General features: G+C 58.8%; 2 protein-coding genes across 13 annotated transcripts in view; one reads left to right on the forward strand and one right to left on the reverse strand.

Annotated features, from left to right (window-relative positions):
- The window catches only part of GRIK5 (glutamate ionotropic receptor kainate type subunit 5), a 58,372-nt gene extending 45,555 nt beyond the window's left edge, over positions 1–12,817 (reverse strand). For 3 of the 7 annotated variants that reach the window (XM_042969277.1, XM_042969276.1, XM_042969275.1), the window contains exons 1-5: positions 11,465–11,673; positions 4,901–5,029; positions 4,431–4,595; positions 2,065–2,162; positions 1,803–1,968 (exon numbers count right to left, since the gene is read on the reverse strand). In XM_042969277.1, coding sequence (XP_042825211.1) covers positions 1,803–1,968; positions 2,065–2,162; positions 4,431–4,595; positions 4,901–5,029; positions 11,465–11,516 — 610 coding nt within the window. In that variant the 5' untranslated portion in view covers positions 11,517–11,673. The other 4 variants (XM_042969279.1, XM_042969280.1, XM_042969278.1 and 1 more) reach the window with 4 other exon arrangements.
- Positions 12,818–13,082: 265 nt separating this feature from the next.
- Positions 13,083–18,608, forward strand: ZNF574 (zinc finger protein 574). 6 transcript variants are annotated; one of them, XM_042969607.1, is made up of 2 exons: positions 13,083–13,228; positions 15,625–18,608. In XM_042969607.1, the coding sequence occupies exon 2, from the start codon at positions 15,645–15,647 to the stop codon at positions 18,333–18,335; it is 2,691 nt and encodes an 896-aa protein (XP_042825541.1). In that variant the 5' UTR covers positions 13,083–13,228; positions 15,625–15,644; the 3' UTR covers positions 18,336–18,608. The 6 variants fall into 6 exon arrangements, with proteins under 6 accessions (XP_042825541.1, XP_042825535.1, XP_042825536.1 ...); XM_042969601.1 differs by lacking the exon at positions 13,083–13,228 and adding an exon at positions 13,505–15,330; XM_042969602.1 differs by lacking the exon at positions 13,083–13,228 and adding an exon at positions 13,506–15,392.
- The last annotated feature ends 1,815 nt before the right edge of the window (positions 18,609–20,423 follow it).

Here is a 20,423-nt window from a genome sequence, read left to right on the forward strand (position 1 = left end):
GTCCCCTGCCACCTTTCCGCCGCTGGGACCTGTGACGGGGATCTCAAACTTCACTCACGCAAGCCACATTTCCACTCCTCTCACCCAAGCCACCACCTGCCTGCCAGCCACTCAGGCCCAAACCCGGACAGCACCCCGGCCTCCTCCCTCCCTCTCCCTCTCTCCTCCTGTCCCTCTCTTTCTCTCTCCCAGCTGCGCCCAACCCACCCAGGCTCTATCTGCAGAGTGCAGCAGACCCCACGTGCCGCACCACCGCCACCACCCTGGCCTAAGCCACTGCCTTCCCTCACCTGTTATGACAGCCGCACTTGCCCCCACGTCCGTCCCCGTCACAGCAGCCACAAGCGCGTAGAGCAGATGTGTGCCTCCTCTGCCCCAAACCCTCTAACAGCTCTGGCCCACTGAGAGTGGAGGCCCGCATCCTCACAGCCCCCGGGCCCCACTCCACCCACCCACCCCTCGCCATCCCCTTGACCTGTCTCGCACACGCCATGGCCACGCTCCTGCCCTGTGGCCTTTACACTAGCTATTCCCTTCTCTCCCTGGACCCCCATGCGGCTCCCTCCCTCTCCACCTTCAGATCTCTTACCCAAACATCACCTCCTCGAGGAGGTGATCACCATCCCATCTCGAATGGGAGGACTTACTACTCCCTAGCTTCTCCCACGAGACAGCAGGCCTGACAAGGACAGGGGTTCTGGCCTGGCTCGCACAGGCACCGCTCTAGCCCCAGGACCCAGAACAAGGTCTGGGCTGTGGCAGGTGTTCAGTAAATACCTTTTGAAAGACGAGTTTCTCCTGGAAGTTACTGAGCACGGCCCTCTCTCTTTTTCCAGCTGTGCACCCCACCCACAAACCCACCGGCCTTCCGGACATCCCCACTGGATGGTCTCCGGGACGCCTCGACCCCAAGTGCACCTCCACCTGACCGTTCCGTCCTCCTCCTCCTCCTCAGGCGGAACCCAGTCACCACAGCGACGGCGCCCTCTCCCTTCCCTCGTGGCTCCTCAAACCCATCCTGGCCTCTCCGGCCTGCCGCCACCACCAGAGACCTAACCAGTGCCCCTTCTCCCTGCCCGTCTCTGGCCTCCCGGCCATAGCTCGTGGCATTCTCCAGTCAGTTCTCTCTGCTGCAGCCAGCGCTCTTCCTGCGACACACACCCGGCCTGTCCCCTGCCCCGCCCTGCGTGGGAACCTTGCACCACCGCCATCATCTTTGGGCAGAGGTGCAGGGCCCTGCGTGGTCATGCTTCCTGCACGCGCTGCTCCCCTGTTCCCACACTGGGCACCGGGCTCCCTGGAAGCATCCTTGAGCCTCTCAAAGCGGCTACGTTCCCTGGGCCCTCGGCCCCTGCCCTGCCACCCCCTCCCCTCTTCCTGACCCCAACTCCTCCCCAACCTTTAGGTCCAGCTTAGAGGCCCCTTTCTCGGGGACACGGGATCTGAACTTTCAGACCCGGGTAGGATTCCCTTCTACGTGCTCCGACGGCACCCCGCCTGCCCGCTGACAGAGTATGGATCACTCTGCGTCACAACCGCTCGGCGATAGCATCCCCCACGGACCCGGGAGTCCAATCCGGGACCACACCTAGTGCGGAACCGCCAGGGCCTCGCAGGGGCCTGGCACATAGGTGCTAGTTACTATCTGCTGACTAAATGGTCTCTCGGGGGAGGTGGGGGGGTCTGGGTTCCTGACGGGGAAGGATGGTGGGGACCAGGGGAGCCTGTGCCGTGCGGGAGACCAGATCTCTCGGGCAGGGGAGTTTGGGGGAATAAAAACAAAACACCCAGTTCTCCCTCACACTCGGCCTTGGCGCAGATGAGGCTGGCCGAGGGGTAGTTGAAGGACTTGAGGATTCGGGAGACGGCCAGGCTGACGTCCTCGTTACTGGGGTACAGGCTGACGGACGCGAAGCGCAGGTACTGCAGGCGGGGTGTCTCCTCGGGACCCACCTTGATGTGGGGGATCTGGACAAAGAAGGAGGCTTTGCTTCTATCCTGCGGCCTCCTCCCCAGCCTCGCCTCCCAGGGACCCACCCCTGCCCTGTCCCACACTCTGCTCACCTCCTTCTCTCCACAGATATGGCTCACGGTGGAGGCAGACGCAGGGCTGGACGAGGGCCCCAGGACAGACACGACCCCCTTGGGCAGGATCTGACACACTGCGAGGGGTGGGAAGAGACCGCAGTCAGGGACCTTCCTCTCTGCCCCCACCTGGCCCGGGAGCACATCCGATCCTTGGAGCTGCCGATCCCCCTTGGCCGCCCCGGACCCAGAGGCCCAATCCCCGGTCCCACCCGCAGCAGTGGACAAGACAGAGACAAATGGGGAGAAATGGCAAGAGGGATGGGTTAGACCATGAGAGAAACAAAAGAACAAAGAGGAAAAACCAGGGACCTCCTGGCTGCAAAGCTAACGCCCGGCTCCTCAGCCTCTGTCTCACTCCTCCTTTCCAACAACGCCTCACAGCCCCTCCACCCCACAACCACAGCGAGGGCCCCTCTCCACCCCACATCCCAAACACCGCTCTCCTGTGGCTTTCGTTTGCTCCTCTTTCTTCTGTGTTGTTTTCTTTTTTTCCTTTTTTCCCCTTGAACTTGCGCACGTCTCAAAGACGGGGAGGCAGAAGCTGTTTTTTCTGCCTGCCCGGTGCCCATTCTCATGGCAAAACCCTAACTTCTCCTCAGGGAACCGTGTGTTTCCCAGGACTGGCTGGCACCCAAGCCAGGATCACAGAACCACACGGTCCTGGCCACAGTGATTGGTTCAGAGATGGGGACGGGCTCAAAGCAGGCCATCAAGAGCCTTCCCCAGGTTTCTGCTACAATTATTACGTGGTTTGCTAAACAGGTAAGGTGTAAGCTTTGAGCTACTGGGGCCGTCTTGCCACCAGTTAGGGAGGGTATTCCTGAAAATGAACCCAACTTAGAGGAAAACAGGACCCACGGATGAAGACAGAGAGCTTCCTGGGACATGATATGAGTGCCTGGATCTAACCATGCCTGAAACAGTCCCGGGACATCATTTGAGTACCTGGATTTAGCCATGCCTGAAATTAGTCCTTGGGCCTTTTCGTATTATAAGCTGATAAATTCTCTTTTTTCCTTAAGGCAGACTGAGTGGGTTTCTGCCACATCCAACTAAAAGCATCCTAACTAAATGCCTCACCTTCATCTAAACTTGATTCTTCTGTGCCTTCCACATTGCTGAAGGCCCCGTTTGTGCAGACCAAATATCTAGAAACAATCCTTGCCTTTAATTCTTCTCTCAATAGGCAAATTAGTCACCAAGTCCTGTCTCTTTTGTCCTCAAATTTTCTCATATCTTTCCCCTTCTCTCCCCTGCCCTACTTTTTAGGGCTCTCAACTCAGGCATGCCAACTCAGGCATGATCACCCAAATCTAGCCTCCAGATTCACCTTCCAGAAGCCCGCTCCCTGACCTAAACCCATTGGTGGCTCCCTTCTGCCTACAGGTGAAGGTGACATCTTTTAGCCTGCCACTGTCGCCTCTTTGAACTGGCCCGCCATTCTGCCCAGCCTCACCTCCCACTGCTGTCACACTTCAGCCCCAAAGTCTCTCATGATCTCACCAAGCATGTCCTGAGTCCAGGTAGCCAGGACAGGTTCAACCCCACACCCTGTTCTTTGGCTCCATATATCCCCCTCCTCTGCTCCAGCTCCAGACTCTAGCATATGCCTGGAACCCCATTTACCTCCTCACCTTCCATCCCAGCTTCTCCCAGTTTGTGTTCTGTGCTGCGCCAGTCAGGAAAGTACAAGAAACACTGTACCCCATTCTCCCTCTCGCTAATATGAAACACATGTGAATATAACAAACGCTCTGATAAGGCCTGTAAGAACGAAAACCAATCTAAAACACATTGAAGACAGCATCTCCTGAGGTATACGACCCCAACACATTTGTTCAAGAGATACCCATTAACATTTGCTCGGTCTGTCAGTATCCAACAAATACTTATGCACCCCTACTATGTGGCTGCTGTTCTTCAGGGCATACTTTGAGCAATGCCACTTTTTCTATATCCTGCTTGCCTTTCAGACCTCAGAACTTTGGTTTAGCCTTCTCCAGAACGCCTTCACTGTTCCTGCCCCTGAGGCCCCCTGGCCTCACTGTCCAGGCCCCTCATTACTCAGCTCTGGGCACTGTGTCCCCAGCCAGCCATGAGTTTATCTTTCAAACGAGGCTCTCAGCTCTTACAAGGCAGGACCGGGGCTGGCACCCTCCCTACCTCCCCATGCTCGGCAGCACCATCTCTGGAAAGGAAAAAGCAGAGCAGACATGAAGGAAGGGGCAGGTGGAGCTAGAAAGAGACAAAGCAAGCGAGCTGAGGAGGCCAGGAGCTGAGGGACAGACTGAGGGCTACCAGCCTGCCCTGCCTCACCCCACGCCCCCTGTGGCCCTGCTCACTGGTGTCCGTGGTCTCGTACTGGCTGTCCCGCTGAAGCTCAAAGATGTCTACTTCCACCCGGGCCTTGGCTGGGACTTCGATGATCCCGTTGATCTGCTCCCGGGCCAGAGCCAGGGCCAGACGTTCGCCGCGGCCACACACTGTCTGGTCGTCCAGGATTGCAGCTGAGGGGACACGGGGGTTGGGGACCAGACTCCTGGGTCCTGAGAAAGGAGAGGCTGGGGTCCTGGACTCCTGGGCTCTAAGGTAGGGGTGGGGATGCTGACATGGGTCTAGACTCCTGAATCTAAGGTTGGACACAGCTGGAGGTCTGGACTGCTGGGTCCGGGCAGGGGGAGAAGGCGCTGGGGGCTGCTGTTCCCTGTTGCTGAGGAAAGCTGAGACCTGAAGCCCAGATTCCCGGGTCCTGAGGGATGGGCAGGCTTGGGAGGGTCTCTGCAGAGGCGGGGCAGGGGCTGTAGGGCCTCACCCATGCGCAGTGATGAGAGCACCTGGCAGCTGGGGCTGGCGAAGGCAACAATCAGCAGCAGCAGCAGCTCAGCCGGCATCTTCCTCCCCTCCTCATGGGGACGCAGCTGCCGCGGCCCCCACTCGCCACCTGCAGGGAGCCCCCCACCCATGGGGAGATTGCTGAGGTGGGGGCCTCAGAGCCCTTTGGAGGACTGCTAGATGGGGTGGTGACCGGAGACCCCGGGACATTGTGAGCGAGCGCTGAAAGGCCCTGCCCTTGTCAGAAGCTGACAACACCAAAGGCATTGATACGAAGGAGGCTCAGGCTCTGAGGAGCACTACCGGGGAGGAGCTCACGGCACTGAGTGGGACAGGCATGGCTAGAGGACATTCACAGCTACCAAAACGGGAGGGATCTCAAGTAAGAGCAAATTCCAGGGACCATCCCCACCCCAGTAGGAAACCAGGAAGTGCCACCCCCCACCCAGTCCCGCCCCTGTCTCTGGGCAGGCAGCGGTTACTAGGCAACAGAAACTGGCTGGAGAGGATGCGGTGGTTGCTAGGCAACCCCATCCCAGGCCTCACTTGCCACTTTCCTGACGTCCCTGGTTCCCACAATCCCGTGGGGAGAGTGGCCTGGACATCCGGGGTCTGGAGGGGAGAGTATCCGGGAGTTAAGGAAACTTGAGGAGAGAGGGAATGATGGAGAGAGACAGAGACACACGTGGAGACACACAGATGGAGACAGATGGATGGACCCGAGGCAGCTAAGGAGCTAAAAAAAAAAAAAAAAAAGAAAAGAAAAAAAGTAAAGAAAGAGAAGACAGAAACAGGGAGACAGAAATAGGAAGAGAGGCTTAGAGAAAGAAAATACAAAGACACCCAGGAAAGGAAAAAGAGAAAAAACAGACAAAAATACAAGGGAACAAGAAGATAAGAAGACAGGGGGGACAGAGATGAAGAGGACAAAGGAGTTTCTGGGTAGGGAAGGACAGGACTAGGAGCAAGGAGGAAGGATGAGGCAGGAAGGCAGGGAGCCATGGAGACGGAGGAAGGTCAGGATGTGGAGAGGAGCATAGGGCAGGCAGCAGAGAGGGAAATCAAGGCATAAGAGAGACACAGAATAGAACAGGAAATACAGAGAATGGAGAGAGGACATAAGCCCACTTGAGATGCCACCAGAGAGAGCTGGAAGGGAAGAGTAAGGCAGGGAGTCTGCTGTCTGCCAAAGCAGGTGCCAGACTACAGCCCCCCACCCTGCTCAGGGGAGCTGAGGATTAGGGGGAGACAATGCATCTTTGCTTCCCAGAATGGCTCCAACCCCAGTGAGTTAGAGTTCTCCAGGTACCCCAGCCTTCTATGGGGCAACCCCCAGGCAGGGATGAGTTTGGCTGGATGCACGGCTTCCCCTGGCCGAGAGCCGTGCCCCAAGAGAAGGGGCGTTGGGCTTCCAGGAGAGAGCATTACTGTGAGGCCCAGAGTGCTGTGAGGTGAGCCTAGGGGTCTCGTTGCACCCCACCTGATCCCCATGGATGGAGGGCTTAAAGTAGTGAGACAGCAGAATGAAACCTGCCAGGGGAGGGTAGAGGCACAGTGCAAGATTTTGGACCATCCTTGTGGCCAGGAAAACCTAGGCCATGGCAGCAGGAGACCCAACAGTCTCTGCTCTGCCCCTGACTCCCACATGACCTTGAGCAGCTCCCTCTCCCAGGGCCTCTGGGAAAGGCAGGCTGAGGGGTGGGAGGGCATCATGGACAGGCTGGGGGCTGCAGATGGTAATCCGGATCTACAGTGAAGACTTCAAGGGTGGAGGAGCAAGGGAAGTTGGGGGACCAGGAAGAACTCTCAGGGGGAGGATTGTGGAGGGCGGGGCTTGGAGAGAGGCAAGAGTTGAAGGGGGGTCAACCCGAGACATCAGGGGCTTCTGGGGACAAACCAGGGAACAGAGACTAGAGGACAGGGAAGACGGAGGGAGAGACAGGGACCAGAGGGCAGGGTCCCACAGGTGGCAGACATGGGTGGGAGCAGAAACACAGAGTGCAGGGCCAGGGTCTGGGACAGCACATGGACAAAGACATACAGGAAGGCCCAGATAGAAAGACAGACGGACCAAAAAGAGGTCCCTGGGGCTAAATGAGAGAGAAGGACCCACACAGGTCGCCTAGAAGTGAGACACCAAAGGAAACGGAGACAAGACAGAGAGCGCGAGGTAGCAGAGGCAGGGAATCAGGCAGGCCTGAGCCCCAGAGGCCCAGACACTTAGGCAAAGCCAAATAAAGGTGGAAGCATAGCAGCCAACCAGGCAGAAGGAGCCGAGTGAGGGGCCCTGCCAGGAGAGGCAGACAGACAGGAAGGCAAGACATCACCAAGGTGAGAAGGCAAATCGGTGAGACAAGTGGGGTGAGGGAGAGGGCAAAAACACAAGAACACAACAGGTGCAAAGACTGCAGGAAGGGGAAAAACCCGCAAAACTCTGCAAAGGAAGAGAGCTAGTTGGAAAGAGAGCCGGAGAAAATGTATGCAGGAGCCACACAGCAGATCTCGAGAAGAGGGAGGGGCGAGTGGGGCAGACACACACTAGAAGGGGCAGTGAGGGCCAGGGAGGGAAATGGAAGCAGGGAGGAAGAGCGAGGGGCACAGGCAGGGACAGGGTGAGTGCCCACATAAGGGGGCCAGTCCACACAGAGATGCACCCACCAGGGTGTCTTGAGGAGGTGGTCAATCCCTGAGCCCACAAGCCCCGAGGCATGGGGAGGGATGAGGACAAAAAGGCCAGGCCAGGACGTAGAAGTGAGCAGAGGATGGGGGGTGAGTGAGACCACCAAGGAAAAGACAAAGTAGACCACGCAGTGGCTGCGGCTGAGGAGAAAGGAGCCGGACCCAGAGTGGATCTGGGGGAGGAAAGCAGAAAAGTGAACAGGAAGACAGGCTCCAAGTGCAGGGGCAGAGGAGGACAGGGGAGCAGGGGCACAGGCAGAGCAAAGAGTGGATGGAGAGAAGTGGATAGAGGGCCAAACCTGTGGGTGCTTCCAAAAGAGCCAGACGAGATGCAGGGGAGTTTTGAAAAAGGGAGAGAGGGAGAGAGAGAGAGAGAGAGAGAGAGAGAGAGAGAGAGAATCAACAGAGACACAACAAGAAAGAGTTAGGCTAACAGCAAAGGAGAGAGAAGTTGGACAGAGTCAGAGAGAGGCCTGAGAGACACACGAAATGGAGATTGAAAAAAAAGGAAAGACATTTCCAGGAGACGGACAGCGGATGGGACAGGGATGGCAGGCAGAAAGGATGAGGAAAGAAGAGAGGCGGAAACAGAGGGAGAACAGAGCCGGTCACCGGTCGCCGTGGGACCACGGCTGGAGAAAGCAGGGGCGGAGACTGGCCAGGAGTCCCACAGAAGGAGTGAGCCCGCAAGTAAGAGCCAGGCAGCCCCTCAGGACCCCAGGGGCTGGGGACAAGGCTGAGCTGTTGCACCCAGAAGAAGGGTGAAGAGAGGCTGAGGTGAACAGAGGTTGGGAGACGGGGGAGGCACAGGGCAGGCCCCTGCTCGTGGAGGGGGGCAGGGGGAGGTGGGGGCCCCACCAGACGGTGGTGAGCCCAGCCTTCCAGGACCCAGGCTGGCCCAAGCCCAACCCCCGCCCTGCAGACACTCACGGATCCTGGTGGGACGGAGGGCTGGGCTCCCTCGAGGCCCGAGAAAGACAACGGGGAGATGCTCTGGCGCTGGGTGGTGGTGTGGCCGGGGGCGGGGGGGAGAGGGCAGTCCACGGGGCCCCCTCCCCCGCCTCCGGCAGTGGCCCCCAACTAATCCAAAACAGGGGCTCCCCGGAGCGGGGAGGAAGGACAGGTGGAAGAGGAGAGGGCGGGCCAGGGAAGGGAGGAAGGGGAAAGGAGAAAATGGAGGAGAGAAGGGGAGAGAGGAGAGGGAGAAGGAGCAAATGGAGGGGAAGGAGGGAGGAAAGGAGGAGAGGAAGGTGAAAACGGAAGGGAGGGGGGCACAGGCAAAGCCGGGGGAGGGGGAAGCCGGCCCAGGAAAGGGCCCCCGCCCCCTCCCCTAGCCGGGCCGGCCTGGGGGGGCCACGGGGGGCGAGGACTGGCTGGAGACAAGGAAGCCGGCCATCAGGAGGAGTGGGGGAGGGGAGGGCTTGATTGGGGGGAGGGGGCCACCCCTTCCCCCCTCCCCCCTGGAGCCTTGGCCCTGCCCTGGATGAGGCAAGGGCCTGGAGTCCTCAAGCCCTCAGCCCCCACGGGAAAAGCATGCTAGGGGCGGAGAGAAGCCGAGGGGTGGAGGGGCTGGGGAGGACGGGGTGTTGGGAGACCCGGAGAGCCGAGAAGGGGGCAGGCGGCGAGGTGGAGAGATGGGGAGGAGGGAGAGGAGGAGGGAGGGAAGGATGGAGAGGAGCAGGTGGAAGAGGAAGGCAGAGGAGGGTGGGGTGTCCCGGGGGCGCCCGGTGCAGGGCCTCAGTGGGAGGGCCTGGCCACGGACTCCTGGTCCCCTGCGAGGCGCAGCCGCCGGCTCTGGGTCCCCAGCTGGGCCTGCCTCCCTGCTGCCGGCCACCGCCGCCACCGCCACTGCTGCCACCGCCACTGCCGCCAACACTACCACCACCACCACCACCTCCACCGCCGCCGCCGCCACCTCTCCTTCTCCCCTCCGAGGCCGCCGCCTGCCTGCCTGCCTGCCCGCCCGCCCGCCGCCCGCGCTGGGTCCTGGAGCGCGGGGCGGGGGGGAGAGAGATGAGGGAGGGAGGGAGGGAGGGAGGGAGGCAGGGAGGAGGGCGGGCAGGAGGAAGGGAGGGCAGCAGGCGGAGAAAGAGGAGGGAAGGGAGTGGGGGGGGGAGGGGGAGATCGTATTGGTCGGGGCTGGGGGGCCTGCGAGGAGAATGCTGATGAGGGGAAGGCGCTGCATTGGATGGAGGGCCCACCCCTGGGCCACCCCCTCCACCACCATGCCACCGCCCTGCCCAGGAGCCCACGGAGATGAGAGGCAGGGAGACCTGAGGAGAAGGCCATGGAGCTGGGGGGAGAGGGCTACAGAGATGAAGGAAAATGCAGAGGAAAAGCAAGACAGCCATCAAAACTCACAGAGGTGGGCCAAGGTCCACAAACCCCACAAGGACAAGAACAGGGGAAAAGCCCAGATAAAAAAGAGAAAAGCCTATGGAGGCATAGGAGCAGACCAGAGACAGCGACGGACCTCAGAGATGAGGGCAGCTGGTGGACAGAGAGAGAGTCCCCCAGGAAGATGGACAGAGGCCCATGAGAACAGAAAGCACTCCCTGGACATAGGGAGTGGTCCACGGGGACAGGAGAAGGCCACGGACAGGAGGAGAGGCCTGCAGAAATGGAAACAAGAATGCATATCATAGAGACAGGGAGACGGGCCAAGCAAAGTGGGAGAAGGTCACAGAAATGGGGATGGGTGGGCACAGATACCAGGAACCCGTAAACACAAGGACGTGTGGACACAAGAGGTCCCCTAAGGCGGGAGCAGCCAACTCTTGGAGACAAGGGAGAAGCCCCCAGAAGTAGAAATAGCCCCATAGAGGAGAAGGGATGGGGCGGCAAGTATGGGAATTCTCTATAATGCATAGAGACGTGATGCACCCAAGACATGAGCGGGTGGGGCAAAGAGGCCTTCCTTCTCTAGCTACCACTTGAGCAGAGAGGCAGTGGGAAAGGGCAAGGAACTGGAGGGCAGAGCCAGAAGTGGGAGACTCCCTTCCAGGGAGCCCACTGCAGCATCTCAGAGGGAGCTGAGCAGGACAGGGGGATGGAAGACAGAAGCAGTGACACAGATCTCGGAGTGGGGGTGGGTGGTGCACGGCTGGGTGGGGGGGTGAAATTTGGGGGGAAGGAACATGACAGTTGGCGCTGAAGGCTGAGCCCGTGACTCACCACCACCCCCAATGCTCGTGATGGGGAGGAGACACTGACACACTCACGTGCAGCCCCCCAGCACACGTGACCATATGCCTTTCTCTCACACTCACACACACACACACACACACAGCACATGGCAACCCTTACACCAGCTGAGCATAGGAAACCCTCATCCCATATGGAGCATCCCTGACATACGTCTGACATATATACGGCATCCTGAAGGACCACCAACTTTGCATACACTTCCTCACCCTACGTGGACAACACCCATGGTCCCCCAACACCCACCCTCAGCTCCAGCTAAGCCTGAAAGCCCAGACTCATGCCAGCCTATAGGCCTTTGTTTATGCAGGGGCCCCCCCAAAAAGAATGCCTATCCTCTGTAAAATAAACCTACCCCAGAAATCTAGTCCCATGCCACCACCTGCACAAAGACTGACCCAGGGCTCAGCCTACTCTTGTATCATCAGAAGAGAAAGATCCTAGGCAACCCAGATAAACTGGAAAGTCCAAGCAGAAGGTCTGAGCAGAAAGGGGCCTGACACGCCAAGCTGGACCCTTGCATTTTCAGGCAGATAAGGGGGCTTTGGCAGGAAGTGAGAACCTGCCCAGGTGCACGGAGCCTATCAAAGCCTGAGTCTAACTTCCAGGTTCTCTGGCTCCCACCCCAGGGGATTTCACCCTGATGGCAAACGCAGATTACCAGCTTTGGAGCTCACACATTCCCACCAACTTCTTTCTTCTGCTTCTTGCATTCATCCATTCAACATGCCCCGCAGGACAGGACATCCACCTGCCAGGCAGTAGAGCCTGGGGCGGGAGGGGGGGGGTGGGGGGTACCAAGAGCATAGACCTCAGAGTCAACTCCTGGGTTGGAACCCTGGCTCTGTCTCCTCCAAAGGACAGGCAAGCTACTTAACTTTTCTGGGCTTCTTGAGGTCCTAATAAAAACAATTTCCACATAGCTTTTACTCTGTGCCCCACAACCATGAAGCAGGGGTTAGGGTCTTCATTTCACAGATGAGGAAACGGAGGCACAGGGGATTTAGCTTGTCCAAGACAACAGCTGAAGTGGCAGGGTCAGGATTTCAATCCAGACAGCTTGGTATAATTATATTGGCTTGGTGTTAGGGATTTCAATTTAGTGGAAAGTTAGGACGGCCAGTTAGAAATCAACTGAAGGATACCACACAGGTGATGACTGAGATGTCACACCTCGGTCCTACTCAGTGCTTGGGAGTCCCTCGGTAGCTTTTAGCTTCAGGAAGGTAATGACCAACTCCTCGAGACTTAGTTTACTCCTCTGAGAAATGGGGTGTGGGGGGGAAGCAGTTAGTACAGGAATCTCTTGAAGCTCCTGTCCTTGGGTTGGTTCACAGGGTAGCTCTGGAACGTAACAGTGCGAGGCCAACGCCCTGAGGGCCAAAGGGGGAGAGTAGCGATGGCCAGAAGCCCTGGGTCAACGCAGAAGGAAGGCACCTTGGAAGGAAGCAGAGTCCGTCTCCTACAGGGTCACTTTCTGCAGGTTTTCATCCTAGTTGTCCTTCAGGTTTTCTCCCCCCACCCCGCCCACACTCCCCGTTTCTTAAATGAAACTGTCTTTGCTTTTCGCTTTTCCCCATTTCCTCCCCTCCCCTTCAGGTTTTCCTTGTTCCCTCAGATTCCCTCGCTCCTCGCTTCTCCTTTGACATTTCCCTTCCCCCCTTCCTCAAGAGTCCGCCGGCTTCTCTCCCCTTCCTTCTTGTTGCTTCCGTTCCTCTTTTTAATGAAGCGAGTCTGGAGCCTCAGTTTCCCTTTTTACTCCCTCCATGTGCTCGCTGCTGCAGTTTCCCCTCCCCATTTCGCGCTGACTGATGATGCTTCACTTTCTCCGTTCGCTCCGCCGCGGTGCCAGTGCCACAGCTCCCCCGCCCCCACCCTCTGGGTGTCGTGTGCCTCAATTTTTCCGACTTCCCTACTCGACCCCGACCCGACTCCAGCCCGGCGCCCCCAAGATGGCGCCCGCAGTCTCGCTCCGCCGCCTGACGTCACCGCGCGGCCCTCCCTTCTTCAGGCGTCAGGCGGAGTCGACGAGGAGCTGGAGGAGGCGCATCCTCCAGGGGGCTTAAGGGGGCGGGCACTATCAACCCCGGGGCTGGCCGGTGAGGGAACATCGCTAGAGGATTGGTTGGGCACTGCGAAGGATCCCGACGATCCATACTATTGGCCCAAGGCTCAGAGACGTGAGCGTCGATTGGTCGAACGGCAGGAGCCAGTCAGGCGCTGATTGGGCGCGTTCGGCCGTTCGCGGAGCGGCCGAGAAGGAAGGTAGGCGGGGCGTTGCTGAGGGCGATTGGGGGCGAGAGCGAGGCTGCGGAGCAGACGAGAGGCTACGGCGGGAGCTAGAGAGGGCGCAGCGCTAGGGTGGCCGCGCGAGGGGAGCTGCGGCCCGGGCCTGGGCCCGGGGCGTGCGAGACGGCGGAGGCGGGTGAGTGCGGCCGGGCGCGCGGAAAGCCGGCCTGGCTCCCCCTCCCCCCCTCCTGGCCTCCCCGTGCCACCCCGCCTGCGCACTGAGGGCCGGAGGGGACGCGCGCCGGGCGGGGAGGGCGGAGCGGTACCAACGGCCGGCCGGGCGCGCGGGCGGCGGGGCGGGGGCCGGGCCGGGGGCGGGGGTAGCGAAGGGGGCTAGAGTCGTGTGACGGTCCCAGTGAGGAGGGGCGAGGCTCGGGCGAGGGGCTGGGAGGGGCCTGGGTGGGAAGGGAGGCGTTTGGGCTGCCTCTAGGAGAGGCTCCGAGGCTCATCGGGGCCACGGTCTGGCCGTGGGCCGTCTAGGACCGGAGGGGGGTGGGGTGGAAGGTTAGAGGCGGCCTGGGTGTCCGGGGAGGGGGGTAGGGCGTGAGGAAAGAGGTAATGAAGTTAACATAAAGAGAAAACCTAGTTATGCTTGTAAGGAATCAGACCAGTGACAGGGATTTGGTGTGAAAATCGGTATCCTTGGAGGGGAGATTTAGAGTTGAGGGCGAGGTCCGAGTGTGGAGAATGGGGTTACGTTAACGTGAAAAGGAGTTAAACCAAAGGGGGGTGGATACCACTGGAATGGGCTGAGAGGAGTCTCTGTGCATAGGGTTATGTTATGTCAAAAGGGTGGGTGTCCCCAGGATAGGTTGGGTAGAGGTGATGTTTTGAAAAGTAGGGAATTCGGTCAGATGAAGAGTAGGAATTGGGTATGGGTGTGCTGAATGGGGGAGGGTCTTGGTATCTCTGGAATGAGAATGAGATGTTAGGTTGACAAGAAGTTGGGGGTCTGGGTATCCCCAGGGTAATAAGCTGGTGAGAGGGTTCTGGGTGTAATGAAGAGGGGTTTGGCCATCCTCTGGGTTGGGGGCTGGAGGGATTCGTCATAATAGTAAGATAGGGTCTGAGTATTTCTAAAGGCGTTTGGGGTAGTAGGAAAAGTATGTGTGAAAGTTTTAAGGCTTTGTGAGGGGTAGTCTGGATATTCCTGGATTGGGTTAGAGTACGTGCTGGGATCTTTCTGCAAAGCAGAGAAACTAAGTTGTTAATGAAGAGGGGGTCTGATTATCGCTGGAGTGGGTTAGGGTGGGGTTTGGCCTTTTTGCAAAGAAGAGGGGCTTAGGTTGATACGAAGAGGGGATCTGGGCGTCCCTAGATGGGTTAGGGAGGGAGGGTGGGGTCTTTTTTGCAAATAAGAAAATACTAGGTTAATAATGCGAAAGGGGGTCTGGGTGTCCCTGGCGTGGGTTTGTAAGGAAGGGTTTAAGTTGATGTGAAGGTGGTATCTGGGCATCCCTGAGATGGGTTAGGGTGGGTCATTTTGTAAAGAAGAGGAGCTGAAGTTGACATGAAGAAGGGTGTGGGTATCCCCATAGTGGTTGGGGTGGTTGTGTATGAAGATGAGGCATTTAAGTCAATGTGAAGAGGGGATCTGGGTACCGGAGAGGACATAAGGATTGTAGGTGAGGTCTCAGCGTAAAGAAGAGGTAATTTCGGTGAAGAGTGTCTTGAATTAGGGTGGTGAGTAGAATCCAGGTGTGAAGAAAGGGTTAGGTGTTTTTGAAATGGGGCTGGGTAATCTGGATAGGGGGTTGGGTTGTAGGAGGGGGCTTTGGTATATAGAGAGAAATTTGAAGTCGGGGATCTGGGTATCATGGGGAGTGGTGAAGGGGGGAAAAGTGTAAAATGCGATGGGTTAGGCCAACATGAGACAAGTTGATTGAGGGAAGGGAGAGTTTGAGGAGTCTGGGCACCAGAGGGAGAGACCGTGTATACTAGAGGTTGGGGGTAAAGGAGAGGGACTGTACCCTGTGAAGGCTCTGAAAGTGGCGGGCCCCTGTGGCAGTCCTCTGGGTGTAAATAGAAGTCAGGAACCTGGGGGAGGGAACAAAGGGGGAGTGAGGCTGGGAGAAGTGACAGCGGTCAGGGCCTGTGAGGACGCTCCCGGGCACCTGGGAGCGGGAATGGGGTAGCGAGTTGGTAAGAAGGAGAAGTCAGTGGAAGGAGGTTTGAGTGGAGAAGACACGGGCTCCTGTGTGATGTGCGTGGCTGTGGGCCAGCTGCGAGGCACGGGAGGTGAGGGGTTGGACAGGTTATAAGGATCTGGTGGGTGGAGTTCGATGCGTGTTGGTTCAGAGGTGAGAAGGGTAGATTCTGGGAAGGGACCGCTGGGAGGTGTTGCGCTCGGTCTTGTGTGTGCAGGAGAGGAAGGATTGTTAGGTGGGGGGTGGGAGTGGAAAACGGAAACAAGTCCGAGGGTAAAGTACATCTAAGGTTTTGGTGGGTGACGAAGGGAAGGAATCGTCCCTGGGAAGGACTGAAGAAACTCTAGTTTAGCTGTGCTTCGTCTCCACCTCCCTCTTTTCACAGCCCAGGGCCTCACTGCCACCATGACTGAGGAGTCGGAGGAGACGGTCCTGTACATTGAGCACCGCTATGTCTGCTCTGAGTGCAACCAGCTGTATGGATCCCTGGAGGAGGTGCTCATGCACCAGAACTCCCATGTGCCTCAGCAGCACTTTGAGCTGGTGGGCGTGGCTGACCCTGGAGTCACTGTAGCCGCAGAGGCAGCTTCCGGCACGGGCCTCTATCAGACCCTGGTGCAGGAGAGCCAGTACCAGTGCCTAGAGTGCGGGCAGCTGCTGATGTCGCCCAGCCAGCTCCTGGAGCACCAGGAGCTGCACCTGAAGATGATGGCCCCCCAGGAGGCAGTGCCAGCCGAGCCACCACCCAAGGCACCTGCCCTGAGCTCTAGTACCATCCACTACGAGTGTGTGGATTGCAAGGCTCTCTTCGCCAGCCAGGAGCTCTGGCTGAACCACCGGCAGACGCACCTCCGGGGCACTCCCACCAAGCCTCCGGCCCCGGTTGTCCTGGGGTCCCCGGTTGTCCTGGGGCCCCCTGTGGGCCAGGCCCGCGTGGCTGTGGAGCACTCATACCGCAAGGCAGAAGAGGGTGGGGAGGGGGCCGCTGTCCCTTCTGCTGCTGCCACCACCGCTGAGGTGGTGACTGAGGTGGAGCTGCTCCTCTACAAATGCTCCGAGTGCTCCCAGCTCTTCCAGCTTCCGGCCGACTTCCTGGAACACCAGGCCACCCACTTCCCTGCTCCTGCCCCGGAGGCCGAGGAGCCTGCCTTGCAGCAGGACACCCTGACTCCGTCCCCTGCAGAGGCGCCCGCGTCTCAGCCTGATCCCCTGCCGTCCTCTGACCACAGTTACGAGCTGCGCAACGGTGAAGCCGTTGGGCGCGATCGCCGGGGGCGCAAGGCCCGCAGGAACAACAGCGGAGAGCCGGGCGGGACGGCCGCCCAGGAGCTCTTTTGCTCCGCCTGTGACCAGCTCTTTCTCTCCCCTCACCAGCTACAGCAGCACCTGCGGAGTCACCGGGAGGGCGTCTTTAAGTGCCCTCTGTGCAGTCGTGTGTTCCCCAGCCCTTCCAGTCTGGACCAGCACCTTGGAGACCACAGCAGCGAGTCTCACTTCCTGTGCGTGGACTGCGGCCTGGCCTTTGGCACCGAGGCCCTCCTCCTGGCCCACCGGCGAGCCCACACCCCGAATCCTCTGCATTCGTGTCCGTGCGGAAAGACGTTTGTCAACCTCACCAAGTTCCTGTATCATCGGCGTACGCACGGGGCGGGGGGTGTCCCTCTGCCCACAACACCAGTCCCGCCAGAGGAGCCTGTCGTTGGTTTCCCTGAGCCAGCCGCAGCAGAGACTGGAGACGCAGACGCCCCGGAGCCCCCTGTGACCGAAGAGAGCCCGGGAGGTCCCGCCGCCCCAGGCACCTACCGCTGCCTCCTGTGCAGCCGCGAATTTGGCAAGGCGTTGCAGCTGACCCGGCACCAGCGTTTCGTGCACCGGCTGGAGCGGCGACACAAGTGTGGCATCTGCGGCAAGATGTTCAAGAAGAAGTCTCACGTGCGGAACCACCTGCGCACGCACACGGGCGAGCGGCCCTTCCCCTGCCCGGACTGCTCCAAGCCCTTCAACTCGCCCGCCAACCTGGCACGCCACCGGCTCACGCACACGGGGGAGCGGCCCTACCGATGCGGGGACTGTGGCAAGGCTTTCACGCAGAGCTCCACCCTGAGGCAGCATCGCCTGGTGCACGCCCAGCACTTCCCCTACCGCTGCCAGGAGTGCGGGGTGCGTTTCCACCGCCCCTACCGCCTGCTCATGCACCGCTACCACCACACGGGCGAGTACCCCTACAAGTGTCGCGAGTGCCCCCGCTCCTTCTTGCTGCGCCGGCTGCTGGAGGTGCACCAGCTCGTGGCCCACGCTGGGCGCCAGCCCCACCGCTGCCCGTCCTGCGGGGCCGCCTTCCCTTCCTCGCTGCGGCTCCGCGAGCACCGCTGCGCGGCTGCTGCCGCACAGGCCCCGCGGCGCTTCGAGTGCGGCACCTGCGGCAAGAAAGTGGGCTCGGCTGCCCGGTTGCAGGCGCACGAGGCGGCGCACGCGGCTGCCGGGCCCGGAGAGGTCCTGGCTAAGGAGCCCCCTGCCCCTCGGGCCCCTCGGGCCGCTCGCACGCCTGTGGCCGCCCCGACCGCCTTGGGGGGTGCGGCCCCCGCGGTCCCCGCGGCCCCGGCCCGACGCCGGGGCCTGGAGTGTAGCGAGTGTAAGAAGCTGTTCAGTACAGAGACGTCGTTGCAGGTACACCGGCGCATCCACACGGGCGAGCGGCCGTACCCGTGTCCGGACTGCGGCAAGGCCTTCCGCCAGAGCACCCACCTGAAGGACCACCGGCGCCTGCACACAGGCGAGCGGCCCTTTGCCTGCGAGGTGTGTGGCAAGGCCTTCGCCATCTCCATGCGCTTGGCAGAGCATCGCCGCATTCACACGGGCGAGCGGCCCTACTCGTGCCCAGACTGTGGCAAGAGCTACCGCTCCTTCTCCAACCTGTGGAAACACCGCAAGACCCACCAGCAGCAGCATCAGGCCGCCGTGCGCCAGCAGCTGGCAGAGGCGGAGGCCGCCGTGGGGCTGGCCGTCATGGAGACTGCGGCAGAGGCACTGCCCCTGGTGGAGGCCATCGAGATCTACCCTCTGGCTGAGGCCGAGGGGGTCCAGATCAGCGGCTGACCCCGTCCCTTCTCCCCCTTCAGCACCGCCATGTCCCGTTGCTGAAGAACCTCCTCCAGCATCCCCTCAAATCTGTAGATACCGTGCCCCTCTCTCCATCTCTCCCAACTGCCGTGTAAGTTCTGTAACTGGATTTATTCTCTCTTGTGAGGGGGTTGCTATGGGGTCCTTGATGTGCGTAAAGGTTTCCCCCCCCCCCCGCCCCCCACCTTCCACCTTTTAGCACTGGTGGTCCCAAGATGGAACAGTCAATAAAGACTGAGTTGGACGTTTATGTGTTTCTGTCTGGCCCAGCTGTGTGGGGTGGGATTTGGGAGCCATGAGCCCAGGTTCTTGGGTCTGAGCTTTTATGGCTGTGTTCTCAGCACCTGGAACAGGGCCTGGCAAGTGGTAGGAGCTCAGTGGACATTTGCTGAGTGGAAAGAGGACGTGGAGTCCAAGGGTGTGGCTCAGGGAGCGGGAATATCACCCTGGTGCTCCAGGGGAAGAAGCGTAGCTGTCTTGCCACTAGAGGTCCCCACAGCCCCATAGAAAAGCCTGAAGCTGTTTCAGTTGGTGGCAGGAACATTGGGAAAGGTCTTCAGATTTCTTTTTGCCCCTTCTGCACCCCAATTCTTGGCCTGATGTGAGCCATCTCCCTCAAAGCCATCTGGTTGTCTCACTGGATCCCTGAGGGCAAACGCAGGTCCGAAAGGTATGATCTCCAGGGCAGAAGAAGGCTCCTGGGACCAGACCCAGCTGTGGAGTTGGAGAACTCCGATTCTGGGGGTGGACAGCCTCATAAGGGGAGCTGCCTTGACACCTGCCTAGAATGGGATTCTGTCTTAGCTAGTAGACGTGGGGAGAGGGGTGGTTGGAGTGACTGGCTGGTATTTGAACGTCTAGTTTGCTTCCAGTACTTACATGTTTATCATAATTATACTCCTCTTGTGAGGGGAACATTTTGCAGGGAAGGAGTCTGAAGTCAGAAGCAGTGAGGTGATTTGCCCAAGGTCATCCAACCCACATAGGATAGAGCTTGAATTTAAGCCTAGTTTCATCTGGTTTTATCACCCTTCTGCTTTTCTCCACAGTCTAATGCCTTTTACTTAGGAGAGGGCGGTCGAGAAGGATGATGGTGACTGGTGGGAATGTCCAGTTGCTTTGCCTGAGCCGCAGCCCAAGAAAAATAAGCCCCGCCAAAGTCATTCCAGTCTTTGTGTTGGAGAAAATTCTTATTTGGGACCCTAATAAATGAGAGGTGAAGGGAAACCGTTTGTGTGGAAACCAGGAAGAGGGAGGCCTGAGAGCTGTCCACTCAGACCCTGTTACTCTGAACACCCCCTCAACAGCCCCGTCGCCTCTGGGCACTGGGCTCAGAGACCTACACTGGTTTTGCCTTATGTTCAGGTGAAAATGAGGGATTGAGAGAGGGAAGACTTATCAAGACCACATAGGTGGTAGACCAGAGCTAGAAACCAAATCTCCTAACCAGTAATAGAGATTTTACTACATAAGCCTCATTTTATTGAGAAAAGTTCAGGGACCCCTGGGTGGCTCAGTCAGTTGAGCGTCCGGCTTCGGCTCAGGTCATGATCTCGTGGCTCCTGGGTTCGAGCCCCACGTCAGGCTGTGTGCTGACGGCTCAGAGCCTGCAGCCTGCTTCGGATTCTGTGTCTCCCTCTCTCTCTTTTCCTCCTCTGCTCACGCTCTGTCTCTCTCAAAAATAAACACTAAAAAGGAAAAATAAATAAAAGTTCAACCTGTTTGACAACCGGACAGCTCATAATGAGAGCAATTACGTGTTAAGTAGTTGTTTCAGAGCGTGTTGCTCGTGGGCACCATCTTTGAGTGACCTCATACCCTGCAGAAAGGACTCAAGCCATCTTAGCCCAGCATGCTAGATCCCCTTTAATCCCCATGTAAAGGTTCATTCTCAAACTGCCTCCTCAAGAAGAGCTGCAACATCCTGAAAGTCATATCGAATAAGTGCTTAGAACAATTGGAGGATTATTCTTGCCAAACCAGATAAAGATAAGGTTAAATCAAAAGGGACAGGAAGGGGGTGGGGTGGGGGCGGACCCTGAGAGTGCTGGTTGACTCCAAGAT

The sequence above is a fragment of the Panthera tigris genome, chromosome E2, assembly GCF_018350195.1.
Source record: "Panthera tigris isolate Pti1 chromosome E2, P.tigris_Pti1_mat1.1, whole genome shotgun sequence".
NCBI lineage: Eukaryota > Metazoa > Chordata > Mammalia > Carnivora > Felidae > Panthera > Panthera tigris.

Excerpts from the sequence above, each read along its gene's own strand:
- ZNF574 (XM_042969601.1), top strand. The coding sequence starts at position 15,294 with ATGTGCGTGGCTGTGGGCCAGCTGCGAGGCACGGGAG. Across the intron at positions 15,331-15,624 it reads CCAGCTGCGAGGCACGGGAG|CCCAGGGCCTCACTGCCACC; the intron begins GTGAGGGGTTGG and ends CTCTTTTCACAG.